Genomic DNA, 26,839 nt, shown 5'->3' with positions numbered 1-26,839 from the left:
TGTGGAGCAGTCCCAGTCCGTCATTACCTTAATAATTTCGACCAATTGATCCACTCCGCTGTCACCGGGGAAGATTGGTTGTCCTAGCAACAGCTCTGCCAGCACGCAGCCAGCTGACCACACATCTAAAAAGGGAAAAGGAAGGTCACCAAGAGGAAACAAGTCAGACACAAGCAGGGCAGAGATGAACATAGTCAACTGCACTGTCGGGATGAGCTGCAAATAACACAGAACTGTCACAGATCTGACAATATTCTATTTGTCCGCATACTAAATAAATGTTAAGCTCATCAGGTGGCTTAAGGGCAAATGTTGACGGTGATAGCTAGAGTCAGCCTACCTATGCTGGAGGTGTAGTCAGTGGCACCAAAGATGAGCTCGGGGGCTCGATAGTAACGAGAGCAGATGTAGGACACATTGGGCTCTCCGCGGACCAGCTGCTTAGCACTGCACACACAATCAGAGCACATAACCATCACCATCGCTGTACCCGGCTGGTATTTTAGTCCAAAAGGGGGAACATGTCAAGCTGAAGAAAATCAATTAGCATGATATTTAGTTTGTCTTAAATCCCTTAAAAAAAAAGAGTAAAAACATGTATCGGTGTTACTGGGGAAAATGTATAACGTTCTGGAGGCTCTAGATGCTTAGAAAAGCTAAGCTAAGCCTAGCTGTTGCTTCACAGTCTCTGACAGAAATCGAAAACTCATATTTCACTACAAAATGTCAAACTATATCTTTAAATGCCAATTTAAAAAAAAAATAGTCACCGCTGTCAGCACTTGATAAAACACTGTTACTGTTTCTCACCTGCCGAAGTCGCAGAGCTTGAGGACGGCAGTCTCGGGATCCAGCAGCAGATTCTGGGGCTTGATGTCCCGATGACAGATCCCAAACGAATGGATATAGGCCAGGCTCCTGAACAGCTGGTACATGTACAACTAACACAGACACAGACACACACACACACACACACACACACACACACACACACACACACACACACACACACACACACACACACACACACACACACACACACACACACACACACACACACACACACACACACACACACACACACACACACACACACACACACACACACACACACACACACACACACGGGTTACAGAGAGCTCAGTTGTTTATTGCAAGGTCTAAGTATGGATACAAACACTCAAGACTCGGTATCAGCCCGGGCCAGAACAAAACATTTGATCATTTACACGATAACGTCTCAAGTTGCCTCCTCAAACTCCTGAACCTTGCTAACAAGGCCTTATAGAGATCAACTATATATAAAAATTATTTGCTACTGCAAGGCCTGTTTATTTCCTCAGAGTTGATCATAAACTTGGTGAATTTAGCCATTTAACTCTTTTAAACTAGCACATATTTATAGACAAAAACAGGCAACATATTTTGATATTTCCTTAATATTCTTAATATTACTTAATTTTCCTTTACTTCCTTAATATATAAATTTAATATTTACATAATTATTTCCTTTTTTAAGTCTGAATAAATCATTAGAAAAATATCATGGCAGCATACTGAGATAGTGCTGGTGCTAATTGTAGTCTTGTTGACAAAGTGGAGCACATCACTTCCTGCCATGATGGTTGCATGCACAAAACACGCACAGGCACTTATTTACCTTGACATAGACCATGGGCAGAGTCTGCTTGGCTCTGCTGTAGTGTCTGGCCACTCTGTAGACAGTCTCAGGAACGTAATCCAGAACCAAATTCAGATACACTTCATCTTTCTGTTGGAGATAAGCAAAGAAAAAGACAATATGTCAAACATCACACACACACACACACACACACACACACACACACACACCCCATTGGAGTATACCCCCAAATCCTTGCAATTCCCAACATTGCAAGCATCCATGCACCTGCCAGCTGCCCAATATGTCCTCTTTCTTGTCCCTCTTTGGGTCTTTATCCGTAACTGTGATTCATCTTTCCCTAATGAAAGAAGATGTTTGTGAGCTGATGTAACTGATGTGTTTTTGGCAGTCTAACTGGGGATTCTTTGTATCCAACTTTTCCCCCGAGGGCAGGAAGAAGCACACATCATGACGGCATGAACTCCTAACAGTGGCCGAAGACCATGACATAATTTCCTCATATGATGATTGGACGAGGCCCGTGATGGAGGGGCGGGCCTAAGCACGTTCTACTCTGGTGCATGCCGACACTGGAAAAGATGCTTTATCTGAGGCAACTCCGTTCAAAATTATTCTAGCACTTCCCCTTTCCTTTGATTCTGACTAAGTATGCCTGCACCGGGTCATCTGCAGTGTTTCTTGTAAATCCATCAGGCATTGTGTGCTACAAGTTGAGACTTATATATGCTTATTGATAGTACTAAAAACAAAACGGTATGTAAATGTGTTTGGATACAAAAGCAGGAACTCGCTCACATATCCATCCATCCATGCATTCACAGCTCGACTGTCTCTCCCTGATGGTTTAGTTAGGCGGAACAGCTGAGTCTTCATGCCACACAGGAGCAAAACTTGGTTTGGAGTCAAACTGGCACATGAAAATAACTTAATTGGTCACTTAATTGTTTGATGAGAGGACAGTACTGAAGAGCTTGACATCACCAGTGGGGAAGTGAACATCTAGTGCCTCATCTAATTAATAGTGTCACTGACTGGTGTCCAACAATTCGACACACACCTGGCTGTGAGACATACTGCCTTGGGGTAATGTGACACGGTTCCTAGCTCACATGAATTCAATGATTCTCTCCCTTCTGACTGAGTGTCCATCCTCCTTTGCCTCCTCTCTTCAACCTGTTATTGGTGGAAAGCACTGGCTGCCTGCAGGTCTGTGAAGCACAACCAGAGAGCTCAGCCCACAAAGAGCTCCCAGACAGACAGACTGTGTGTGGTACAATTTTGTCAGCTCCATTGCTGGCTTTGCACTGATATTGAAATATAATTGTCTTCCGCTCACACTCAGACGATTAGAGACATATACAGTGAAATAAAGGGAAACAGTGCGCGCATGGACACAGATACCACACATGATGAGCAGCATTTCCCAAACAGCTCTCAGACAAGAGTAGCTTGGTTTACTCACTCTTCCAATCACTGGCATTACCACCAACACACTCCCTCTCTGTGCCTCTCTTCTGTAGCCGTGTGTGTGTGTGTCTATCATTTCTCCACAAGCAAAAACTCCCATTGATAAGGTTTGTGACGACTAGATGGCCCCGCTCCGCCTCCTGCTAGCGCCACCGAAGCTATATTTAGCCTAGCAACAGCAATGACTCACTTCCTGCCTCGCTACAAAGCCACTTCCTTGGCTTGTTCCCAGATGGTTGGCCAAGCGGGGGATCTGATTGGCTCCCTGCTACACTCCCGGCTTAATAATTCAGGTTCTAATTTGTTGAGCTTGCACCTGAACGACTGGCTCAGCTATCAATCACTGTGCTACTTTGACAATGAGATAGGTGATTGACTTAATCAGCGTGTATTATACAGTTCGCATGTCAGTTTCCACAAGTGTAGCTTATATATGAGCATGTGGGTTTGTGCTTCCTAGTCATATATGCTACCTTGTATAGCATGTAAGTAAGTAGTGGTGTACATAAATTACACCACAGTCGGTGTTGATGAATCGGTGAAATCCAGGCACAGGGTCACAGAAAGAGGTAGATTGACTTACAGTGAGGGAATTATCTATCTTTGGCACAAACTAGTGAAGTCAGTTGCAACTTGGCACTAGCGATCTAAGAGTATGTCGAAAAGAATGTGCAGGGGCCGCATCCAGATATGAGTCAGGCACCGGTGTGGCTATAAACTAGCACGTGTGTCTCACTGTTTCATGGAGAATCCTGGAGCTCTACCGCACGCCAGACCGCCCTCGTAACCTAGAAGCAACACAGTCTTCTCATTATTGGCATGTGTGTGTGTGTGTGTGTGTGTGTGTGTGTGTGTGTGGTGTGTGTGTGCGTGCGTGCGTGTATCATACAGGCCACTAGAGAGCTTCATATGGATGGTGAGGGACAGACTAAACTACTAGGCCTTGGGACAAAAATAAGCTGTAAGCCCACACAGCAACTTTTGCCCCTTCTCTCTGAACACTGCATATGTGCACATGTAAAGTGCAACATGCAGACTATCCTGGAAATGCTACTCTGCCCCAGACAGTTACTTTGAGCAAATATTGTTCTTCCCAGTGTCAAAATCTACTCTCGATAGTTTTTCATAGTGTTTTTATATTGTTGCATCATCCTTAATAAAAACGTATATGCATTCAAACAACTCCAGTCATGAACAGTCACTGACAGAAAAGCTGAGGTCAGGCAATATACACGTCCAGCAGAGGAGAAATGGTTGGTTTCTGGGTCGTGGGAAAATAATTTAGCTGTTTAGCTCTGAATTGTGTTATTAATCCATATAATTTATGTCAATGTTATACATGTGACAAAAGTTGAGAATAAAATACATTTTGAACAAAATATCGCCCACCAGCACAATACTGGTATCTAATACTCGTTAGATACTGGGTCATCTGTGGGTGTGCTTATTACAGTTGGACGTAGTCCTAGGTTAGGTTGGTAATGGGGGAGGGGCGTGGCTTCTAGTGTTATAACATCAGTGGAGAGAAATCTGACTGGGTTTTTAAACACAGGTTTTCAGGAAATTGGAGGAGGATAAAAAGTGAGAGGGTTGTTTTTTCTCATACTATGGGAGTCTCTAGACCCACATAACATTGAACAACCATGCAAAGTGCATTTTGCATAATAGGTGACCTTTAAGTGAAGTTATTAACAGCAAATGTGTGATTGTGTGCACTTGAACTGAAGTGAGTCTGAGCAGCAATCTTTGTCAGCTAAACCTTTTACACTCCCTTTATTTGGGAGTACACAGTTTGAAGAGGTAAAAGTCAAAGCGCTATTTGCCTGCCTGCCTACGCATCGTGGACCAGTGGCCTTCTGTTTGAACAGCATTATACAAGCGGTTAAAGGGTAAAAGCAAAAGCACACTGTGTGTGTCAAGCACGCCACATGCCAGCAGTCAGCAGTTACATAAGGCTACCTTTGCACATGCTGACAGCTTCCCTAGCGGTAGCCCGAACCCTCACAAAGCTGCACACAGCGTGTACCCTCCCATTAGGACACCGACAGCACCTACACACAGTCACACACCTGACCTCTTCTCATCCTCAGCTTTTTTACACATCTGTCATCCATCCATCGGACCCATCCGCCAACCTTTCCTTTTCGGTCACCTTTTGCCCACTTCCCTAGCCCTCTCCGCTCACCCTGGGCCCTGTGGGTGGTACCAACAACACGGTGCCAGTCTCCATAATAAGCCTGGAGTGACACGCTTAGAGGCTCAGAGGAACACAGGGTGGGAAAGGGATTTAAAAGGTGTAAAAAAAGAAAAATAAGGTATTTATATATACAGTCATATGAAAAAGTTTGGGAACCCCTCTCAGCCGGCATTATAATTGACTCTGCTTTCACACAAAAAAAGATAAAAGTGGTATGTCTTTAATTTACCAGGAACAGCTAAGTACTGGGATGTTTTCCAAACAAAGATTTTTTGAAAAGCAGTATTTGGTTGTATAAAATAAAATAAAATGTGAAAAACTGGCTGTGCAAAAATATAGGAACCCTTGTGGTTTTGTTGATTTTAATGCATGTAACAGCATGTAAAACTGATGACTTTAAAATACAAAGTTGGTTGGATTATGTTGTTAAGCCTTGAACCTCATAGAAATGACAAAGATTGTTCATTGTCATGGTTTAGGGGAAGGCTACAAGAAGCTTTCCCAAAGGTTTCAATTGTCAATTTCGACTGTAGGGAACGTTGTCAGGAAATGGAAGGACACAGGCACAGTGGTAGTTAAACCCAGGCATGGCAGACCAAGAAAAAAAAACAGGTGGAGGATTGTGAGAATGGTTGCACACAACCCACAGATCACCTCCAAAGACTTGCAAGAACATCTGGCTGCAGATTGTGTATCTGTACATCGTTCAACAATTCAGCGCAATTTGCACCAAAACATCTGTATGGCCGGGTGATGAGGAGGAAGCCCTTTCTGCGTCCACGCCACAGTTGCATGGAGTATGCAAAAGCTCATTTAGACAAGCCAGATTCATATTGGAAGAAAATGCTTTGGACTGATGAGACAAAAATTAAGTTATTTGGTCTTTATAAAAAGCGCTTTGCATGGCGAAAGAAGAAAACTGCATTCCAAGAAAAACCCCTGCTACCTACTGTTAAATTTGGTCATGCTGTGGCCACTTCAGGGACTGGGGCCCTGGTTAAAGTTGATAGTTGGATGATTTCAACCCAGTTTCAACAGATTATTCAGGATAATGTTCAAGCATCAGTAACAGTGTTGAAGTTGCGCCGGGGTTGGATATTCCAACAAGACAATGACCCTTAACACAGTTCAAATTCCTGCAGAGGGAAAAGTATAATGTTCTAATATGGCCGTTGCAGTCCAATGACTTGAATATATCATCGAAAATCTATAGGATGATTTGAATCGGGCTTTCCATGCTCGGCAGCCATCACATTTAACTGAACTGGATCGCTTTAGTATGTAAGAATGTTCAAAATACCTACATCCAGGATCCATTCAGGACACTCATCACAGGCTACCGAAGGCATCTAGAGGCTGTTATTTTTTGCAAAAGGAGGCTCAACTAAGTATTGATGTCATTTTTCTTTTGGGGTGCCCAAATGTATGCACCAGTCAAATTTTGTTATGATGCCTATTGCATATTTTCTATTATTCCAATAAACAAAATGACACCGCTGAATTGCTTCTGTTTCCCTAAGGTATGTCATATATCAAAAGGAATTTGCTTCTTTGAAATCCCAGCTAATGATGAACAAAAATCCCCAAAATTAGAAGGGAGTCCCAAACTTTTTCATATGACTGTATATATATATTTTTTAAAGTCTGAATGGAAAAGTTAAGTTGGGAAGGTGTAGGGTGACATCTGTGACAAGTCAGTGTGTCAGTATACCAAGTATTAGCTGCGATTCCCAGAGAATAGAGATGGGTGGGAAATGGGAGGAGCTTATAGCAGGTCTATAATTAACCGACACCCTCTAGTCTGGCAAATAGAACCCCCCCTCCTCCCCTCACACCATCGCTCAGAAGTCTCACCTCCCACTCCACCATCTCAATCAGCGCTCTCCTATAATCCCCCCACAGCCCTCATTGGCCTCGTTAGGTGTGCAACATGGAAGCATTCCTAACTGCCGAGTCATGGGTATAGTCCCCACGCAGCATGTGTGTGCCAGGTTCATGTGCGTCTATATTTGACACATGGAGCTCTGCCCGTTTGTCTCCGTGGGCCATTAGAGGTCCCTTGGAGACTACCAGACTGGGCTATAAGCCACATTCAGACAGAGGGACTTCCCTGTCACAATGTGGAGGGGACATATATGATGAGAGATGGTGCAGCTGAAGGCAGGTCAAAAGGCAATGAAGGGAATATAAAAAGAGGCATCAAGGTACAAGGAAAGACAGACTGGCACAATGCTTAAGTACAAACACATACACATGTAACATATTGTGTTTGCTGTTAGTCATTATGCTACGTCTTGAAAATGTAAGAAAGCTTAATTATTGTACTCAATAATTCAATAAAAACTCAATACGCAGTAAGCCCCAGGAAAACTCAAGGTGCTGCAGAAGATGAAGAAGCGAGGACTAAAGATAAATAAAAAGGGCACTTAGGCAGAGCAAGGAGCGAAATAACTTTTCAGCCTCTCTTCCGGAAATGGAGAGGAGTACATTTAAACTGTAATATCCCAAATAATGGATTCATTGTTTAGATTTGACAATATAGACGAAAGGAGGACAATGACATTAACAGACTAAAGACTTAATACGCAGCACTCCTACGTTGGCCCATTATATAAACAGAAAAAGGGTTTCTCGTTTCATCTGAATGATCGACATGCAGTGATATCCTTTCAGATGGTGGTGAAGAAAAGACATTTGATAGTAGACTTTAATAAAAACGTTTAATATACCCTGATCTCTGTTCTGCGTTAAGAGTGCCTGAAGAATGGTTCATTTTGGTGCAGTCGAAATTCCGCAAAAGGAAAATGCCTAAACTCTACACACCTACTCAACAGTTAATTATGCAGACCGAACAAGAACAAGAAGAACAACGGCACTTAGGCCAACTGACCTTATCTCCACTGGAGTAGAAGAAGTAGCGCAGGCGGACTATGTTGCAGTGGTCCAACTTCCTCATGATCTGCAGCTCGCGGTTCTGAACACACACAAAAGAAAACAATGGATGACACGTTAGATTTAAAGTTTCTTGCTCATGTCTGTGGACCTCCTGGAGACCTTGAAAAGCCTTCCACTGGATCCACCACGGCACACTCAGGGACAGTTCACTCTAAATGTGGATTGTGTTTACATGTCACTACTAGCATGGTTCAACAGTACTGGCTGCATCATGGCAATACAGAATAGTGCTTCAAAAGAAACGCGATATCCCAGTGTCTTATGTCAGAAAAACACACACACATGCCACTGATCATCTAGTGACACAATCATCTTGTTGTCAGACACGTCACGGCCATACACTTGATGTTGCTGGTTTGTCCGGAATCCAGTTTTTTGGAGAAATTTTGATGCGGTTACAGCGAAAGAATGCAAATAAATTGTTAAATACATTGGATGACATTCGCTCCTTTGAGGAATGATCATTTCTGTTCCCATCAAAGACATTTGTGAGAGAGTAAAATTGTGGAAATAACCGTTTGAAGTAAATATTTACTTGGGAGGCCTATAACGTGATGAGCTATGAGCTCTCAAAGGGCCACTGGAAGAAAATGTTAGCATTGAGCCCTGGTCGAGCACTCTGGTAAACTCATATACAGTGTGTCCATGCAGAACAATTGTTGTGAATATGGACTGCAACATTCTCAGGGTTGGGAAAGAATTCCTGCATTATATAAAGGTTAAACAGCTCCATTATAGCTTAGACCCCCCCCCCCCTCCTCCTCCTTTTAAACACAGAGTTTTGCGTCGAATTGATCTGAAGTGCTGGAGTAACATTTTGAGAGTGCGGAATGCGCTGTAGAGACTGAATGTAGAACAATTCAGAGAAAAATAAATAAAAAATAAAGCTCTAGCTCCAGCCCTTAATTCTTGTGGATTTGCCGTTTCAGTATGAGCTGGTACTTTATAGACACAAAAATGAAAGTGACAAAATAACGGGCAGATTCACAGGTAACAAAATTAATGGTTAGTCGCAGGCCTCAAACAATCAAATGTCATAAGAGTGAGAAGAGTTCCTAGTTTATCATAGAAGATTAGGAAAACTACGAAAAATTCACATCTGAGAAGATGGAACCAGTAATTCCACTCAAAAAAATGTATGGATTATGATTAAATCATACTATAATCAATGAATTTGAAATATGTTTAGCTAGCTCTATAGCTATGAGATTGATTGACAACTGTCTGTTGAGGTGGCTAGGTGACTGTCTAAACATGGCTGACAAAATAGTAAAAATAGGCACTGGTTGACTGACTGGGTGACTAATGAGTTCCCTCTATGTTGGTCAGGAAGGGAGATACAATGCTGTCCAGTTCCTCCACACTTTTCTGCCACTTTATGGAGGATTTAATCCCCTATGATTCATTTTAAGCCGCCTGCCCATTTAACAAAACCTCATCATCTTAGCAGCAGCATCTTGTAGCTCAATAGCCTGGTAGAGACCATCCCCACAGCCTAATTCACTTACGGGCAATTGCAAATGGTTCCCACAGTCCTTCTGCTGCTTTTTTCACCCTAAACACAACCACACACTGACAAACACACACACAACCACACACTGACACACACACACACACACACACTCACTGAAGTGACATCACAGCGTGTTGTGCACTGCACGGAACGCCCTGGTCCTCTTGCAGTGGCTTAGTGGGGGTGTTAGAGGATGTGCCTGTGTTTCTCTGTGTTGTTATGAGTGAGAAAAGATGGTAGCATATGGAGGAGGAGCAGACAGGCTGTTCAGTAATGCCCTGCCCCGGCTCCTGTTATACTGCAGTCATTCCTGCTGACTTGTCATCCTCCAGGGTGTCAGCAGCAGCACAGCCAGCAGAGACAGACATAGCGAGAGGATAGCTCAACTGCAGGCTGCAAGAAGTGTATACTGCCGATAATACTGTCTGACAAAACCACATCCAGTTTCCAAAAAAAAAAAAAATTGACTACACCTACACAAAGACACACTCACACACAACGGTTTTACAGAGCTGCTTGTGGATGAGATTGAACACTGGCATGCTAGTCAATGAGTCAACGCGCCGAGAGGTTTAGCTAGCATGTTACTTAAAGGCCTACTTCACCGGTGGGAATATGAAGGTGTATTGAATTCTGAGATCCTATGTAGTATAAATGTGCAAAAAAAATTGAAATTGGTTCATCCTAGCCTGAGAAAAGGCAGATAGAGTGTTTTATGGTCTATAGGATCTCAGAATTCAATACACCTTCATATTCCCACCGGTGAAGTAGGCCTTTAAGTGAATCGCTGACAGGTCAACAAGTCTTTACATATTTGTACACTAAACTCCTGTCTAGTCAGAGCTGCAAATTATCTGACACCCTTTCAATATCTAATAGATAATGTATCATTTGTATTGTGATCACTCATTTATAATAAAGTTTTACTGTTAAAAAATGTATTGTGTTGCTAACTGTCACTGTTTGCTTCGTGGAGTAAAGGATTACTTTAAACTCACATTTTCATAGTCAGGATGTTGGACTAGTTTTCTGACTGATCTACATGCATTGACTTATACGTTTTTTAATTCAACCCTTTATCTCTCTGAAGATTTCTTATAAAACAGTATCATTACATTTTAAAAAGACCAAAACCATACTTAAAAATAAAGCAGTTTATTCATAGCCAGTGAAATGGAAATATAAAGTGTACATATCAAACAGAAGCAAAGCCATAACTTGTATGTAACTGTCCAGTTGTTGCTGGTGGGCCCTGAACAAGACCACCTGTCCCACCCAGTGAACAGTCTCCTCTGATGGAACTGATAGTGTGGTCCGTCAGGTCACTCATATCTGTAAAACATGACACATTCAATGTTATATCATGTAGCCTAACTGAAATATACATCATACATCTGTAGTTATGGCAAAGCTACAAACTAATGAAACTATATTTTTTCTTCGATTATTAAATAAGATGGGCTACTAATAAGTTCAGTATAGCCCCTGCTCAAGGAGCAACGAGTTCTGAGAGATACTGTGTGCTTTTTGAAATATAATGGACAGGAAACAAACAGCAGCAGAGGCAACTTACAGTAGGCTATTCCTGTCTATTATAGTGTACATAAACACTGGCGATGTAATAGGCCTACTGCTGCATGTACCACGACTGCTTGCATAACTACACACTGTCAACAACAAACAAATACTCTTCAGTTTCCAACACACCGTACAGTTTCCCCGTCTGTTTTTCACACAGGGGCTGTCATGGACAGACTCACAGATCTAAACGTAGCATAAAGCTAACGGTTAAGCTAGCGGAAGCTGACGCTAACTACTTAATCCAGCTGCATTATCTCGTTTCAGTCGGCGTTGGTTATTATAGGAGGGATAAATCAAAGCACATTACACACATTGAACTCATAAACGGACAGATTTTTTTATTTTTATTTTTTTTTTTAAATAGGACTACTTACATTTCCAGAGGAGAGATGGTGTCTCTCAGTCTTCCAGGCACAATCTCCTCCACACTCCAGTATAACGGCAGATCACACTAGATTGCCAACCTTTGCTGGGCATAGCCTAACACAAAATGAAGTAAATCCATTCAGCCCCGGTCTGCTTCGAGGCTGGGGTGTGATGGTAGCTTGAGGATGAGCCAACACTGCAGCTTGCTTCTACTCTGTTGTTGCATTAGCAGGTGCAGTTCCAGGTGTGTGTGGTTACCAACGGGGCAGGGTTCGACATAACGTATAGCCCGATGGCCCGGGGCCAGTAAAATCATATGCAGGGCAAGTTGATTGGCCAGTCACTGTCCCGCCCGGGCCAGTGACTGGCCAATCACAGTTCAGTATCTTTTTGTAGACTACATCATGGTTCATTGAAATGCGCGTTGAGAGTCGGAATGAAAGCAGTGTTTATTTAAGACTCAATATAATAAACCTAATATAAAATATATTTTTTAATGAAAGGCCAGTGGACAACCGATGCGTGGGCGTTTTGACAGGCGGAGCAACAAGCGGGTGCACTCTCGGGTGCAACCCTACCGTCCGCCTGCGAGTCGACAAATTAATCGACTTGCTTTGCCCCCTTTCTTTCTTCCCACAGCAGAGGTTGAGGTGCAGAAAATGATAACTGCGCTTTTCCTTTATCTGCCGCCGTAAAGTTACAGTATTTGCATCCAAGCCCCAATGGTAATACAAATGAGAGGCGTTATTTAAACGCTGTGAATGCGTCTCCGGTGATTGTGTCGGTTGTAGACAGAAACGAACGGAGGGACTCTGCTCACTGTACAGTTCCTATAGTCGCGCAGTTTGGCACTGTGTTTTCAGGCTCGAGACATTCAATCAGATCGCGGAAGTCTTTCCCATTGAAATCGCTAACGGGGAGAATATCCCCGGTTATTATTTTAGCCACAAACCACAGTTCATCTGCGCGGCGGCTCACACGCTGGCGAGATCACACGGTGAAACGCTGCTGTGATCGGACGAAGGCATTGTGTGTTTCTAAGGTGATTTAACGTCATAGTCTTAGATGAGCGTTTAACTTATGCTGCATATTTTGCACTGCATTGTTTTTTATCAATAGTTTGAAAAAATGGTCCCACACCGGACTCTTATGTGAAGCTGACACTTCATGGAGAAGTGACACTCCTGCAGCGCGATCACGACCAGACGTGAACTCACATACACGGTGAAATCTCCCATTAAAAAAACGGCATAACCCACTGATTTTCGGATTTCTATTCTATTTTTAAAGTCAACTTGAGCGCAAGTGGAAAACCGGTCACTCGGTCGACACATTCACATCCCTAATGCATATAGAGAAAGTAATAAAAACAGCCTACCACACCACAAAGAATGATCAGACCTTCATCTCTTATTTTTTTTTTATGTTTGAACATGACTTCTGCAGGTGAACTATTCATTAAACTGCCCAAATTCAAGAATAAAAACAACCATCAAACTAGCCTACTGGACTTTAAAATACTGGCCGACTCTTTCAACATACTTTCAGTTGTAGGCTTCTAATTCAATATGTTTGCCTGGTTTTATATTATGTGTATGAGCAATATCAACATTTCATATAATTAACTAAAAGAAAAATAACCAAATCTAAAGGGAATATCTATACTGTTACAGTATAGATATTCCCTTTAGATCTGGTTATCTTTCTTTATTTTTCTAATACAGGTATTATAATTATTGACACTAAATTATGAAGAAAAAAAAAGTGTGTGCAGGGCCAGTGAAAATATACAAGGGGCCAGTAAAACTCGGATCCACTGGCCCGGCGGGCCAGTAGGAAAAAAAAGTTATGTTGAACCCTGCGGGGGCGTCTTGATTTGCCAATCAACTGCCGAGTTTCTGGCGAGCTTTCCCGTGGGAGTATTTATGTTAATGAAAACCGACCAATTTCGTCATCAGTCGGTGTTTTTTGGAACAGACCTTCAAATCCCCCTTTTTCGAAATAAGCATCCCAGAAGAAACTGACATATTTGTTTTTTTGAAGCTTGTGTGTGCTGGTAGGGACCCCAATAACCTAAAAAGTGTGCCCAAACACCGGCAATGTTTGGTTTTACATAATATGGTATATATAAAAATACCAGGCATCATTTTGGTCCCAATTTGTTCATAACATGTTGTTCACTTGACGAATTACCCAAGACCAATGATAAGGCAGTTACACTGTGCACCGAACCTATAACCCTTTACCCTGAAAACCGTAAACTTAATGAGAGTCTGAGCAGCTGTCCTGCAGGCTTGGCAGTCAGAGCTCTTTCATGTGAACTGGCAGCAGGAACACACTGTGCCCCCCCACCCCCCTGAACCAGGCGAGAGTGCAGCAAAAAGGGGGACGGGGACATACAATGTCGTCGCACCAGCCAAGGAACAACAAGCCATCAGTCAAATCTATTCAAAGCACCGGAGGAGCTTTTCCAGCAGAGCTTTGCTTGGAAGGAAATATGACGTCTTTGTGGTGGCGCTGGCAACTGATCTAAACTTATTTTTTTTCACGTATTAAATGGGTTCATCTTCGTCAAAGGGAGAACAGATCTTTCGAAAAACAAAAACACACATCTGCTGCAAGAAAATACACACATAGAAGCAAGGTTTGGTCAATAGCAAATACTTTTTCTCTCGTGATTTCACCGATCTCACTGTTCTTGTCAAAGATCACTCCGTTCGTGTCCCTTTCACAGTTTCTCAGTCACATCCAATCATTCAACAAATCTGTGCTTTGTCTCTTTGTTAAGAACAAATCAGAATGAATACACTGAAAATATTGTATGAGAGCCTGTTGTGTTTTTTTACATTGACATACAGTGACACGGTCGAGCAAGTTGTGTTTGTGTGCATTGACTGAGCACTCATGTTTACCTTAAACCTCTTGTCTTGCAGGACCTTCTTGATGGCCACCATCTCTCCTGAGTCACAGAGTTTGGCCTGGTAGACCACGCCGAACGAGCCGTTGCCGATGACCTTAGTGTCCGTGTAGCTCACCTCCTGTGGCCGGTCGGGGCCTTGGCCGGGAGTGGCCACAACTGTTGTTACCTTGCTCCCATCTTTATCCCCTTTAAAAGAAAAGAGAGAGATAAGATTGTTGCATACACTCAAAACAAAAGAAGTGATGTGCAGATATTCAGCACTTTACTGTAAATCAAGGAATAGTATAGTACAGGTATGGGAGGAAGAGGCTGACATTAGAGAAGGTGATCTGAACATATTACAAATGTCAGGGGGCGCCTTTAGCTCAGTTGGTAAGGCGTCCCCCTCCCGGGCTGGGCCCAGCAGCAGACCCGGGTTCGATTCCCACCTGTGGTCGGACCAGGGCTCCAGACTAACTTTTTTCATTGGGTGCACCGGTGCGCCTAACTTTTTCATCTAGGTGCACCAGCATATATTTTGGGTGCACCAAATTAGTGCTGCATGAATTGGAGAAATGCGATTATAGTGGCCAATATTGCGATTTGCGACGCAATATAATAAATGGTAGGCTATTATGATTCTACTTTCTTGGTTTTCAAGGAAGATTTGAGAATATTGACAGCTTCGATACCTGATCTCAATTTAAAACAAGCACATATTAAGAATCAGTGAAAATATAAAAAATAAAGCTTCTACTAGGCCTATACTGTTTTCAAAATAATAAAAATTATAGTTAAAAAATGTAATAAAAAAAAATAATACTTCCCCATTAAAATAAATGCATTCCTCCAAAGACAATAGTCTCTATAAGCATTATCGAGTCTCCTTATCGATCCGGGTCTTTATCGATACCACTATCCATACTTTTCTATTATTTTGTTGAAAGATAACTGATATTATTGCTTTAATTGATCAGAGTTCAAGATAGGATGTTAAACAGGTCATAATTCCATAGTTAGGCTACTATCTATTTTATATTGCTGAAAAAACAAGTTTTTCACCAAAACTGTATTATTAAAATTTCTCTCCAAAAACCAAACATTTTTTTTTTGTTACATTTGAACACACCATGATGACCTTTTATTTACCTTTGCCTAAAATTTATATTACCGAGGTGACCTGAACACAACACATTTGACACCGTTAGCAACTTTTTTTTAAGCTAACTAGCTCTATATCACATGCTATATCCTGCTGATTTTAACATGGATTTGAAAACTGGATAACTATTTTTAACTGACAGGACTTTCTACACCGTCCGGTTGTATGATAACTACCGCTGCTTTGAATGACTGTTGATGCGCACGGTGCCAACTCTCCGAGCCCGTCTGCAGCAGCAGCTGTGCGCATTTTTTTTATTTTTTTGGACTACAGGTAGACGGATACTGAGTTGAAGGAGTTTTTTTTCAACCCAAAGACAGTTCATGGTAGGCAACTCTTTTATATGCCTTTGTTTTCCGTCACAGTTCAGCGTGGATGCTGCTGCGCGTCGGCGTCCATGTTTGTTTGTTTACTCTGCTGTCGACTCCAAGAGTACCTATTTGGAGACGCATGGAGAAAACGGACCTCCACTACACCGGAAGCAAGATGGGGCCACGCCCCAAACTAATTCCATTGGTCAGAATTGTACGCCCCAAACTCAGTTCATTCGTTCATTGGTCAAAAGCGTTGTCCCTCCCCGAACCATGAACTCTCGATTTCATTGGTTTAGAAGACGATTTCAAAATTTGACAGCTATAAGTGCAGGTACGTTTGACAGCTTCATTCAATGATTGACAGCTATAAATGACATATCAGAATGGCTGGAAAAGACAAGCAGCTTTTGGAAGTCAGGATAATTATATATTTGTTACACAGATATGCCTAATTGTCAACTGTTAAAATAAAAGTATTGAGAATGGCTAGAAATACTAGAAATAGGCCTAATTGTTTGTTAGACAGATAGGACTGTAATAGAAATAGGCCTAATTGTTTGTTAGACAGATAGGACTGTAATAGAAATAGGCCTAATTGTTTGTTAGACAGATAGGCAGTACTATGGTCACAAGCAACCTTAACATTAGTTACACAAACGTTAGCCTAATGTTTGAGCTATTGTTTCAGATAAAATAACTATGTATAGCATTAATGCAGCATTCACGAAAATGCTACTTTCTTTTTCAGAAACTATTTCTTCCACGCTTCAAAGGTATGTTTGCAGCCTAAAGTTTTTCCCTGAAATGAACTCTGATGAACTCATTTATAAGAGTTGATATTTGTATGTGATTGACCTACTCGTGATGATTGTGAATTAAACAGACGGATTTCAGAAGATGTACACAAAGCTTCGTTGCTTCATTCATCTTCTACCTCAACATGTACTTTTTACCACCGTCCTGGCCACTTGGGACCCTTAACAAACTGACGTATTTTACTGTGTACTAGCATCATAACCGGTGGAAACCGTGTATTATTATTCACCGCTAGGTGAACTCCGGCAGTAAAACAAAAAGAAGAAAACAAATAGGTTACAATTCTGACCAATGAAATCCACTTCCGGTGGAGTTCCACTTTCCCCATGCGTCTCCAAATAGGTGCCTCTCGTCGACTCGGCAACCGTCTTGCACGCCGTGTAGGTGCGCGCGCAGATACACACACACACCGACACACACACACACACACACACACACGCACGCACGCACGCACACGCACACGCACACACACACACACACACACACACACACACACACACACACACACACACACACACACACACACACTGTCAGAGGGGCGCTACCAAAAAGACGAGAGCAGCAGTTGGAACGTATAGACACGCGGGCACATTTATCCTACATTGAATCGCAATCGCAGCAGCCAATTTTGCGGTTATGTAATTGCACTAGCTGCTCACATCGCAATTAGATGAATCGTGCAGCACAACACCCAATATTACATTTAATATGAAGTGATCAATTTCAGGTGCACTGGTGCGACCAGTGGAAATATCTGGTCGCACTCCACAGATTTTTGGGCGCATGTGCGCCCAAATTAGGCGCACTCTGGAGCCCTGGGTCGTTCTCTGCATGTCACTCCCCTCTCTGCCCCATTTCACCTCTGTCTCTCTGCACTAACAATAAAGCATAAAAATGCCCAAAAAATATCTTTAAAAAAAATTAAAAAAATTCAATGTACAAATGACTGGTCAGAAAAACATAGCCACATTCTGTAAGCTACGGCCAGTTTCTCCTCCATTTGTTCCAGCAGGACTTCCCAGTGTTCAACAGCTGTGGCCGTACTGATCTGGCTGACTGAGTAAGGAATCGTGGCCTGAGCATCCAAGCTCAAAATGTTGTCCCAACAAACAACATTATAGGTCTACTTTGAGCATTTAACAAAGCTTAAAAATGTAGAGGAAACAATCACACTAACTGTGATCTTAACAGTTTACAGACAGAAACTCAGTTGAATCCTGCATACAAAATCATTGTTTTTATTATCAGGAAGCGTAGGTGCTTTTATTCAACTCAAATAGGAATTTGGCATACGGGGCCCGGGCCTAGCTTTCTGACTATATCCCGCTAGATTACTTATTACCTTGGACATACTCAACATCCAGGTCGTGCGGACAGACAGACCCACGCAATACACAGGATTATCATCGGTGAAAAACCATAAGCCAGCACGGTTCTGTGTCTGATGCTAATGAGCACTAAAGATCAGAATCTGCTTCCACCACGTGCGCCTCCTCCCATTCCTCTGTAGTCAGTCAGGAGCTGGCTCTGCTCCCATGAGATCACCACATGATGGAGGCCTTTTTCCTGTTTAAGTGGCTGCCTCCCTCCTCTCCCTCCCCCGTTCCCACAGAAGTGTCAAGGGGCAAAAATTCACATTAGCTCGCTGTTAAAGGACAACCAGGCAAGAGTGTGTGTCGCGTGCCGCAAATGTCTACCGCCCGCTCCTCTCTCTCCCAAACTAGGGTACGCGACTCAAACCTTCCACAATCTACTCTCTCCCTTCTAAATCCACCCATGTCATGTGTCTCATTAGCAATGCATATTCTTCTTTTTTTTTTACATAACGGAGCAGACAAGGGTTGTATGCAAACCAAAAGACCCACGCACATAATCATTAAAAGAATGTTTGTCAAGTTTGGCAGATTTGAAGTGTGTTACTGCGACAGCCACTGAGTCGCAATTTCACAAACACATTTGTCAACAGCTCTCTCTCTCATGGGTACAAAATCATGATGGTGGTGGGTGGATTAGTGCTGCTTAATAACCGTGACTGTTCCAGATTATGGTGTTATTTAATAGAAACTTCATGTGGCATGCTGTGGTGGCCACAGCATCCCATCCAAATGAGCAGGAAGTGACCATCTAATGCAGCCTTCTGGCAACTACCAGCATGTGACTATTCTGTGTGTGTGAGTTATCAATGGAAAGAGTTGACCTTGCTGCATGTCTTAAATTATTTCAACACCAATGGGGGTGAGGTGTTCTGAGAAAAAAAAAAGCAGTCTCCTTCACTTTCCAAGACCGAGTCTAGAAAGAGAAACTGAAGACGGACTCTGTGACGACAGAAATAGACTTTCCAAGAGAGAGAGCGAGTCAGGGAGGGAGAAATGCAATAGGAATAGGACTCTGCCTACATATTCCAGCAGGGCCACTTGTGTGACGCCTCTGCACTTCCTCAAACCGTGAGAAAAGTCTGCGCATTGTCCCAAACATACGAGACACAGTGAGATCTCACATCGGTGCAACTCAGGAATGACCCAGCAATACTGATTGCAACTAAAACGGCATTTATTTGCAATTTTTAGTTACTGGTTGGATGGCTGTTTCAAGTGTGACCTTTCACACACTAAAACACACAAACATTTTTCTGCTTCTAGTGTTAATCTTCACACAGATTTCATTCCACTTTATTCTGATAAATATCGGCAGTAACAAGTGAGTGATTATTTTCTCAATCACGTGTGAAATGAAATTCCACGCAACTTCAAGCTAGAGCCAATTTACCATTACAAATAAATGCGAACCATAAGAAGATGAGGTGACAATTTGTCCCGGGCCCCTTGCTAAAAATATTATAGAGGAAACAACACCTTGCAACATTGCCATAGTGACTCTGTGAATCTGCCTGCCACAGGAATATCATTAGTGTGACAAATCACAGAGCATGATTTCACATACATGTGTTGCGTCACTCGCCTACAAGTGACACAGGAGAGACAGCTGCTGCAATATTCAGCCAGAAGAGTCGATAGTCAATTTAGGTCACCAGAGTAGTTCAGGACACAACTGAATATGGATAACACTGGGGCCAAATAGGTTGAGCAGCTACAGGTCACGTGTGGGTTCAGGGTACATTTTTTATTTCCACAAAAGCTGTTACAGAACAAAATGAGCAAAATGCATCAAATTCTCCTGTACCCAAAATAAAAATCACAAAATGCTGCATAAGAAAGCAGGTGACCCAAGTATACAGTAAGTAAAGAAGACCAAAGTTCATTCAATGCAATATCCTCAGCACAATTATTGGTAGACACAATGTCTGCACATATCTAACATGGGAGCACTTTCCTGACTCTTGTCCAATGCACTGATGATGGTGCTGTGTTAACGAGGAGCACACATCCCCTGGTTGACACAGCACAAGTAACAGGTGTTGTTCTTTTTATGAAGAGTGTTATTGGCAAACGTGTAGGAAAAATAAAATGATTTTTCAGTGTTGAATATGAATGGGCTCAGATGATCAAAAAATTATATATTTTTCTGAGGTTGTTGTCGCTAGATGATATCTTTTTTTAAAGCAAATTTCTTTTAACACATTTACAAACTTGAGTTTCATGTGCAACATTGTTCAACATGTTCACAAGTGTGATAAACAATCGAGGGGTTTTGGACTAACTACTAAACACATAATTTCACAAGCCCAACAGTTTTATTAAGGCATAATTAAGCCCATACATGTCTTGTTACTAATATTAGACATAGTAGACTGAAAGTAACGCATACAGTATAACCAATTTTCAAGATGTATGCGGACTACAAGATTATTGGAATGTTTGATTATGTGTTGAAGCAAACTGAAGTAAATTAAAAACCTGCAGCCCTAAATCAGAAACTCTGTTGCCGTAGAATAAGAAGAATCTGGGAAAGGCAACATTATATATAGTATTAGCCCAATTTTTCCCTTTGGAGCTTATGTGTTCTTCTGTCTGGAGCAGGAGTCCAAAATAATAACGATTATTGAAAAAAATGTAATCCCCCTCCGACATGAGCCACCCACTTTGACTCGTTATAGGTGTATGAAAACATTTAGATGCTAGTGGTTTGAGTTGGTAACCTACATAGAAGGCAAGATGAGGCATAATGTTTCACAGACACCATTTATGTTCAAATTACTACGAGTGAACACCGACCTGTCTATGTGTTCATTTTACAGCCAAATATACAATATGTGTTAACTGTTCGGGCTATCACAGTGAAATGAGAATAGCACACACTGATTACTATGATATCACTTTCAATCATTTCAAACTGTCAAACGCACTTACTTACTAGGCTCAAGTCAATGTCAGTATGCTGGACATTTATAGCTCTGGAAAATGCTACATGTAATGAAAGTTCCTCAGCCTGTGGCAGCTGTGGACTGCAGGGCAAAGTGACATTTGTGAGGAATGTGTGAAGAGATTCCTGGAGAACTAAACCCACTGATAAATAATTGACATTACTAGAACCTCTAGTCACAGGAATGTCCCCACTGACAGAGTCAAAGGGCTGCATAGATCCAGACCTCAAGGTATCCGGGAGATACAATGGGGTTGCATAGATTTTTAGATATTGGAGGGGTTTTCCGCTCCCCCGTCCTTCCCTTCATACCTCCTACACAGACAACACCCAGATAATGAAGGTCTGCTCACGCCTCTTTACCTCAAAACTCTGCTGTGGGTCAAATCCTGCCCGCCATTCTGACGGCTCTCATCTTGCCTGCGAGTCCTTTAAGTGCCTTTTCCATTTCATTTGGAATCAAAGGGTAAAATGTGTTCATTTTGTTCCCATCATCACTTGCAAAAATGTGTGAGAGGGGACATAAAGGAAAGGCGAGAATAGAGGGAGAGAGCACAGCAGCTTTGAAATGCTAAACAGGCCGCTCGTTGTTCTTGGCCAGCTGCCTCACCCCCAAAAAAACACAACCAAAGAGTGACCATGTTGGTGTGTAAATGTTCGCGCGCACGTGTGTGTGTGTAGGAGGGACAAGTTCATTCTCTGCAGGATCATACAAACTGGCTACAGCTGCTTCAGATAATCCGCCAAGTTATTCAAGTGTGTGTGTGTGTGTGTGTGTGTGCAATTGAAGACGACATGCTGGTGAAAAATATTTTTAAAAGAAAAAAGGTACAATCATGACACAGCTGATACTGTAAATTGAGTAGCTCCAAGTGACTTTAAGAGTCTGTTTCCTTCCTCACTTGATAGGAAAAGCGTAATATCGCATTAAACACACATATTTAAATAATCGTTTTTTTAAAGATTTTTTTCATGCAGAATGCCAAAAAATGTGATGTTGATCATTTCAAATCATGGGCTTTATAGTACAATTACTGATCTAATCGATTAAAATAAATCTGTAGGTTAACTGATGAATTAAAATTGTATTTGCATGGCTACATTTGAACATGACAACAACTGTGAGACAATATCAGGTGTCACAATATTTTGAAAGAAGCAATTGAACAGCGATTACAACAAGGCTGTATCTATGGGAGTAGGACTACTATCAGTACCCAGTTCCACATATGCAAATTCAGTTAAGGTCAGCGAGTTTAGCTTATATTGTGTACATCAATCTAGCGAAGCACAAAAGACAGTTATTGCAACACTCTTATTTTCTTGGGTTTAACCAACTTCTTTCCCTAGACTCCATCAACCCCTATACAGTTGGAGACATCATTGCAGAAAGCTTTCATGTATTGACTTGATTATCACAGGGGGAAATCTGTGCAAGCAATTACGTGTTGTGTACAGTCTTTAGGGCTGTACACCACCTGCTATTAGAAAATCAAATCATTCAAAAAGCACAATTAATTGGGCGACTCCCGCTTCAGCCTTTAATGACTGATAATGATGTTTTGATTTTCCAGAAGAGCCCCATGGAGAGAATACAATATATATTTTCAGGTTGAGAAAGCCCAGCGAGATACTGGCGTAAAAAGTCTTGTAATGTTAAAGGCCTACTTCACCGGTTTGAATATGAAGGTGTATTGAATTCTGAGATCCTATGTAGTATAAATGTGCGAAAAAAATTGAAATCGGTTCATCCTAGCCTGAGAAAAGGCAGAAAGAGTGTTTTTTTTAACCCTATATTTCTCCTTCTCGTGACATCACAGAAAGAGAAATATAGGGTTAAAAAAAAACTTACTTTGTAAATATTATTGTGATGTCTTTTACTGTGACATCACAGTAATATTTACAAAAGTACGTTTTTTTTTAACCCTATATTTCTCTTTCTGTGATGTCACGAGAAAGAGAAATATAGGGTTAAAAAAAACACTCTTTCTGCCTTTTCTCAGGCTAGGATGAACCGATTTTAATTTTGTTTGCACATTTATACTACATAGGATCTCAGAATTCAATACACCTTCATATTCAAACCGGTGAAGTAGGCCTTTAAGTCCACACAGTCAGCCTCGCATTTGGTGCTTTCCCAGTGGCTTATTGTCTGAACAACAATTAGGCCAAAGCCTTAAGAGTCCTCAAGTTCTTACATTTTTAGCCGACTTATTGACTAGCACAAGCTCTCTTAAAACTTCATGGCATTTGTCCCCTTTCAACAGCGAACAAGACCACACACATTACACACTGACAGGAACACGCCAATACTTCAACATCCATATCTGGGACAAGACAAAAGTATTAGAATCGGGATGGGAGTGCAGTGCATATTCCTGTGCGTGTGTGTGTGTGTGTGTGTGTGTGTGTGTGTGTGTGTGTGTGTGTGTCCTAGTCCGCTGAGTGGTTTTCCAGTGCCAAGGCCCAGAGGAAAGCAGAAGCCTCAGGCCTCACCCCACTAACACACAACATGATCACATCACAGAAAAGGCCAGCAACATTCCATAGCAGCTAAGCAGACTAATTTTTCTTCCCCATCACACACACCAAAATGTGAGAGCATGAGCACAAAGATAAGAACGGGGTGTTGCAATTACCGGTATATGTACAGTAGATGTATCCAACAAGGGCAGCCATTAGTCATTCATAATGTGGATATTATCAGCACTAACACTTTGAACTGCTAGCATCTGTAATCTGTGACACATTGATAACATTCTTTGAGATGTCAAGTTTGCCAGGAAATTCGAAATATTAGCAGAGATCATAAGGCAGAAATGCTATTAGACATATGTGTACTGTGGACCATCATTGGAAGGCTGTTCTTGTTCGGCAGGTTAACTATAGGCCTAGTCAGTCGCATGGCTTCATCTCTGCAGCAGCCAGTCTATAACCAGCCCCCGGGCACCGTGTCACTGTGGTTTCAAGAACAGGATACTCTGTGTCACACTCCCGCCCACCGTCCGTTCGTCGCGACGTGGGGACACGGCTGACAGACTACGGTGAACCAGCCCTCACCGGGATAACGTCAGTTTCGCCCGAGTCAACTATGGGCACACCTTCCGCTTTGACAGTTGCGTAATAGACCGGCCCTATCGCTTTAACTGGGTTACGCACACGCTCGGCTCTACAGCAATTCCGCTATAAATGCTAGACTAACTTCAAATCAAATGGACGATAATCGGTGCAATAATCTGCAGGCTTGATTTTTGACCTGGTTCGATGCCAACACTAGCCTACCTTCCCCTGGCCTGGCCTGGCCCGGCCCGGCCCGGCGCGGCCTACTAATCGTGGTCAGGCTGACCGGTCGGCCCACACAGAGGCGAGCAGTGTGTGTGCTGTGCATGCTATGCTCCACTCATCAGCAGCCAATCTCAGTCAGTGTGTGACACAGATATATGACAGACAGGGCTAAGCTATCAGCCCTGAGCTAACGTCATGCTCGCTTGACACATTTTTTCAGGCTGGTGCATGCAGAAGAGGTATAGGCTAGTCTTGTGCCTGTAGGGGTGTAGGCTACTTACTGCTGACTTTCATGCTGCCGAAAGCCGAGGGCTGCGGCACTGGTTTGCAGCTCTCCGCGAAGGATGTGGTCCTGGGCCGACCCGACATGATTCAATCCCTTTGATTCTCTCTCGACTCGGGACACTGACTTGCTACTCGGCAGGGCTGATCGATCCGCCAAACCTTCTCATCCAAAAAAGGATGACAGCAAATTGAGTAACAGTATTATTCACACACAGCGAAGAAACGACCCCCTTTATCCCACGATGCCTCACTCTAGCTCGTGTCACCTAATAAACTGCCCTTTCTGTCCCAACCGACAGCTAAATCAGAGCATCATTTCTTCTGTAGCCAGGGGTTTCTTTCAGCGGGCCTTAGAAGACACGTCTCCGACTAAAATAGTCATGAATCTGGCCTCTCCCTGTGGCTCCCCGATTAAAACGAACAGCGATGTCTTTCTGGGTGTGGGGAATCAGTTTCACAAAGATGAAGAAGATGGGTGGTATCAGATGTTAAAGAGTGCTGATCCGGCGCAGATCAAAGGTGAATGCGGCGTTTTTTTCTTGACGGTTCGGGACACATGCAGATCCTCTTCATATCCCGATGTGGAGGCTCAATGATCCGACTGCCATGGCGGCTCCCTCGCTATACCCTAGCCAACGGAAAATCTGCCAGTTGCCACAGTCTTCTTCAACGAATTCAACGGCTCCGCGCTGACTCGGTAAACCACCCTCGCCGCTGTTAGATTTTGGTGTCTTTACCGAGGCCACGGGGGCAGCGACCTCTTCAGAAAATGATGTTCTTTGACTACAGCGTACGACGGTGCTGAATTTCTTTTTTTATTCTTTCCCCATAGGTTTCGGGCTCGCTGTCTTTGTCACTACGCACGTTAGCTACGATACTTGCGTAAAGGGTTAAAGGGAATGCTCCGCCACCGTCGGCTGAGGTTCACGCTACTGACGTAGTCCGCGATCCAGAATAGGAAAACTGTGAACGCGCACACGGCGAATCTGGGGTGGCGGATTTAGCCAATCAGATAAGGTATCCTTGGGAAATGGGCGTTAACCATATTTAGGTGGTCCAACGAGAACACCCCTCTTGAGCACCACATGGCACAATTTACTTGGCACCGCCCTCGCGACTTCAAAGGCTTTTCCCCATGCCGCGGCGGGGACAATGGGCGGGTCTGCTCCCGGGATTGATGACGTTTTCGGCCAATAGGAGCCCCAAAACCAACCTGTCAGTTCCAATGGACACAGCTGTCACAGAGCACCGGTGGTCATGCAGCACTGTTGCTATGTTAGATACTTAAGCCCTTTCTCTATCTCTCCCTCTCACTCTTTCTTTAAACACGCATCCCTCTGGCACATCCATTTAATTAGTGTCATAATGCCCAGTTACTGGGATAGTGTGTGTGTGTGTGTGTGTGTGTGTGTGTGTGTGTGTGTGTGTGTGTGTGTGTGTGTGTGTGTGTGTGTGTGTGTGTGTGCGTGTGTGTGCGTGTGCGTGCGTGCGCATATGTGCATGGCTGCCTTGTCACTACAACTTTTCATTCAGGTTAATTTAATCTCCTCATCTTTGTCGATATGTAACCTATTATTCTCTTGTAAGGTATACCTATAGGCTACATATAATTGGCCTATGCATAAAGCATATTTACGTTGTAAATTATTGCTTTGTTAAGGGGATTTTAATCATGACTATGATTTGATTTTTTCTTCCTAGTCTTTTGCACATCACCATATCACTCCCTATGCACATTCACATTAACCTAATGTGTTGCACTCCTGTAGCCTACAGTGATACCATACGATCCAATAAGTCAAATAGATTTATCTTGATCGAGCAACCTATATTTTTAATTCAATTTGAAAATAAAACCATTAGAAAAGTATTTATTAGCCATTAATAAAGCTACCATAAAAAGAGACTTGTGTTAACCTTTATGTTTCTTTAGTGACCTTAAACCACTTGAGTTTACATCTATCAGAATTTATCACACCATTATGCATTTATTAACAATTGAATTACCAAGATATTTCGAAAAAGTAATTTTTA

General features: G+C 42.5%; 1 protein-coding gene across 3 annotated transcripts in view; it reads right to left on the bottom strand.

Moving 5' to 3' along the window:
- Positions 1-25,638, bottom strand: part of gsk3ba (glycogen synthase kinase 3 beta-a) — a 31,695-nt gene extending 6,057 nt beyond the window's left edge. For all 3 annotated transcript variants that reach the window (XR_013845123.1, XM_080037792.1, XM_080037793.1), the window contains exons 1-7: positions 24,802-25,638; positions 14,637-14,830; positions 8,200-8,283; positions 1,661-1,771; positions 811-941; positions 341-447; positions 28-125 (exon numbers count right to left, since the gene is read on the bottom strand). Coding sequence is in view for 2 of the 3 variants with exons in the window: in XM_080037792.1 (XP_079893918.1) it covers positions 28-125; positions 341-447; positions 811-941; positions 1,661-1,771; positions 8,200-8,283; positions 14,637-14,830; positions 24,802-24,889 (813 nt within the window). In the remaining variant the exon portion in view is untranslated. The remainder of the gene's footprint in view (positions 1-27; positions 126-340; positions 448-810; positions 942-1,660; positions 1,772-8,199; positions 8,284-14,636; positions 14,831-24,801) is intronic.
- Positions 25,639-26,839: the final 1,201 nt, after the last annotated feature.

Source organism: Ammodytes marinus (assembly GCF_949987685.1).
Source record: "Ammodytes marinus genome assembly, chromosome: 12".
NCBI lineage: Eukaryota > Metazoa > Chordata > Actinopteri > Uranoscopiformes > Ammodytidae > Ammodytes > Ammodytes marinus.
This window is presented reverse-complemented; position numbering and strand designations above follow the sequence as displayed.